This window comes from Suricata suricatta, chromosome 1 (genome assembly GCF_006229205.1).
Source record: "Suricata suricatta isolate VVHF042 chromosome 1, meerkat_22Aug2017_6uvM2_HiC, whole genome shotgun sequence".
Taxonomy (NCBI): Eukaryota; Metazoa; Chordata; class Mammalia; order Carnivora; family Herpestidae; genus Suricata; species Suricata suricatta.
In genome coordinates, this window is record NC_043700.1 from 170,214,848 (window position 1) to 170,218,215 (window position 3,368).

General features: G+C 61.4%; 1 protein-coding gene across 3 annotated transcripts in view; it reads right to left on the reverse strand.

Moving 5' to 3' along the window:
• PCDH7 (protocadherin 7) overlaps positions 1–1,692 on the reverse strand; it is a 412,759-nt gene extending 411,067 nt beyond the window's left edge. For all 3 annotated transcript variants that reach the window (XM_029947699.1, XM_029947692.1, XM_029947704.1), the window contains exon 1: positions 2–1,692. In XM_029947699.1, the coding sequence (XP_029803559.1) occupies positions 2–613 (612 nt within the window). In that variant the 5' untranslated portion in view covers positions 614–1,692. The remainder of the gene's footprint in view (position 1) is intronic.
• Positions 1,693–3,368: the final 1,676 nt, after the last annotated feature.

Sequence of the window (3,368 nt, forward strand, 5' to 3'; positions counted from 1 at the left end):
CGCTGTCGGCAGGCCCGGCGCGCCGGTTCTCGCCGCCGCCGCCGCCGCCGCCCCCGGGCTCCTGGAGCAGCTCGTAGCGCTCGATGCCGTTGCGGCCGAAGTCCCGGTCGGTGGCCGTGGGCAGCAGGTAAAGAGTCCCCACCGGCCGGTTCTCCTCCACCGTGAGCGTGAGCACGGGTGACGGGAAGGTGGGCGTGTTGTCGTTGATATCGAGGACGATGACCCGACCCTCGAACAGGTCCACCCAGCTCTGCGAGGGCCCGATCACCGACACTTCGAAGTCCAGAAAGCACTCGTTCTCGTCGAAGATCATCTGACACTGGGGCAGCTTCTCGCGGTCGATGCGCCGCTCGCTGGTGCTCAGCTCGCCGGTGAGGTTGTCGATCTTCAGGTACTCCGAGCCCGACTCGAGGCTGAAAGTCACCTCACCCGAGCCGGTCACGATGCCCAGGTCCGAGGCGACGTTGCCGATGCGGACGTCCGCTGGGCCCTCCTCGGCCAGTCGATATCGGAGGAGTTGCTTGGCGGCCGCCAGGCTGAGCGAGAGCGGCAAGAGGAGACAGCAACCCAGGCACCAGCCGCGCGCCCATCCCGCGGTCCGCATCCTCAGCATCTTCTCCTGCTGCTGCTGCTACTGCTCCTTCTAATCACAGCCCCCTCGGCGCCCCCCTCCTCCGGGGCCGGCCGCCTGCCCTCCTCCCAGTCCTCTTCTCTCTCCGGGAAGGGAGGAAGGCAGAGGAGGGAGGGGGCAAGAGCAGCGGGCAGAGTCGGCCAGGGGGACCAGCGATATGTCCTTCTTTTCCTTTTTTTTTTCCTTCTGCTTCTTCCGAAAGTTATTGTTTCATAATTCATGCAATGGGTGCTAATCGCCCGCTCGCCGGCCGCCGTTCAGTCGCAGTACTCACAGTTCACGGGACACTGCGCGCCGCGGGCTTGGCGCCCCCCCCCGAGTCATCCCCGCAGCGGGCGGAGAATCCCGGGCTCCCGTCCCCGCTCTGTCGGATGGGGCCGGAACCGCTCAGGCAGGCGGGCGGCGGAGCCGGGAAGCGGCGGGGAACACGCCTGCAGCCTCCCCCGCCTGCCAACCCCGTTCGTCTTTGCTGCTACTCGAGTTGAGTCCAATTCACGTTCCAGCCACTCACTCCAGACCCAGCTTCTGCTCCGCTGCCCAGGCAAACGTGAGTTGCTTCCTGCACGAGGCACTGGGGCCAGCAACAAGCCAGTCTGAACTCTGACTCTGCTCTGGCAGCGGGGAAGCCAGTCAACAGATCGAGAATGAAAAAATCCCTGGCAGGTCGCTTCGGGCACCGTGCTGTGGAGACTACTCGCGTCACACGGCGGTCCGCGTCCGGGTCCCCCCCGCGCGCCGAAGAGCAGCCCGAGCCATCTTCAGAGACACCCAGAGAGTCAGTCCCTTCTCACCCCCGAGAGCTCGGGTTTCTCTTTTTTTCTTAACAACTCTGCGCAAGGTCATTAGTCACGAAGCCGCCGCCTGAAACCGCAGCAGCCGTTCGCCCGCGGGGGCGAAGGCTGAACCTTGCGCTCCGCGCGGTGCCCAAGTTTGGGTTCGCAGCCGCAGAGTCCGTGCCTTTCCTCACCTGCATTCGGCCCGCATGTCGGAGCACTGGGATCTGCAGCGCTGTGCGCGATTCAGGGAGGAGATTGCAGCCTCTCTCTCTCCCCGCTCTCTCTCGATCCCTCCCCTCCCTCCCTCTCTCTCCTCCCTCCTCCTCCTCCTCCTCTCTCCTCCCTCCTCTCCTTTCCCCTTTCCCCTTCTCCCACTCTCTCTCCTGCAAGCTCCCTCTCCTTCCTCCCAGTCCCAATGCTGGCAACTCGAGCTGAACTTGATCCCTTAGCAGTTCAAAGGTGAGCAAACCAGGCTCGGTGCTCTGGCGACGTTGGCCTGGCGAAAGCCCCCCCCACGGCCGGGCTCCCCCTACGGCAATTAACAAAGATGCCCAATTCTGTCCGGATTTCCGAAGAAAAGCCAAAGGCACTGGGGGTGGGGGGTGGGGGGGAGGTGGAGTCAGAGACAGCTGCCAAGTAGCTTAAAAAAAAAAAAAAAAACAGTTTGCCAAGGGGAGAAAAAGTGCCAGTCGGTTGTTGCCTCGGAAGTGCCCTGGCACGGCGGGTGAATTCCGCAGTTGTCTGGTACCCTTTCGCGTCTGGGAGAGTCTGGTGCGGGCGCGCTCGCCGCCCCTAGGGCTGCCAAGGCTCAAAGACGCTGAATGGCAAGTAGGAAGCTCCCGCTCGCTAGCCGAGGGCCGGAAACCCGCAAGTTTGCCCAAAGTGGCGGTTGCTGCTGGGAGCTCGCTGGCTCGCTTGCGGCTCAAGCTTGTCCCTGACGCTGCTGCGGCGGCGGCGGCGGCAGCCGAGGTAGCAGCCGATCCTCCGAAACTACACACTCGCGGAGAGGGAGGGAGAAGAGCTGAGGGGAGGAAGGCGGGAGGGAGTACTAGCCACCGGCTCCGGAAAGCCCAGCTTCAGCTCGGGGGGCCACTCCTTACGTGCACAATCCCAGCCAGTCCCGTCCCCTTTAAGCCAAAGCCTCCCCCCCACCCCCCTCTTCCCAACGAGGGCAGCCACAGTCTCCTTGGGGGACTTGCTTTCCCTCCCTGGGGCTGGCAAATTTCCTCCCGTCTCTGACTAACGCCATGTGCGAGTGTGCGAGCGCTGGAGCGGGTGTCTGGGAAGCTTGCTTCTTCCCCTTCTCAGACGTTGTTCCGCACCCCCCGAAGTGTCTCCGTTTCGCGATTTAGCATCTTGGTTAGGGCACGGCTAACAGTTGCTTGGGGGATCCCGCGTGCGCGCCCCGGGAACCACGTTGGTGTTCTGAGAAACCATGATGGGCTGCAGTGGTTAAAAGAGAACATCAAACTCCAGAGAGACCTAGAGAGGGATCCTTTTTTGGGAGTGCAGACTTCGAGGGTTGGGGTTGGGGGTTGGGGTGGTGCCTGTCTTTGTTTAAATGCTTGGCATTCCTGTCGTCGTCCTTGCTTACGGGGGTAGACCGTGTGTGTGCGCGCGCCTGGGGAATAAACACATGTTGGAAGCCTCGATGTTATTTTCTGAGCTGAAATCTGCAGCCTTTAGTAACTGACAAAGTGTAGCGTCACCTATCTGGATAAAAGGGAAATAAACTTTAATGGCAACTTTGTGTACCGAAGTGTCCCTAGTTCCGTTTCTCTCCTTCTTTTGACTTTGTGCCACTTGATCGTACATGGTATTCCCCCACGCGAGGCTTCCCCAGTTTTCAATCACAGCCACCGAAGCCTGCTTCATCAGATGCTCAGCTCCGCTTGTGTTTTAGAAACTGTAGCCATTCGCTCTTCATTTATTTCAGGGGCCAAGGGGGACTGCCAGGATTA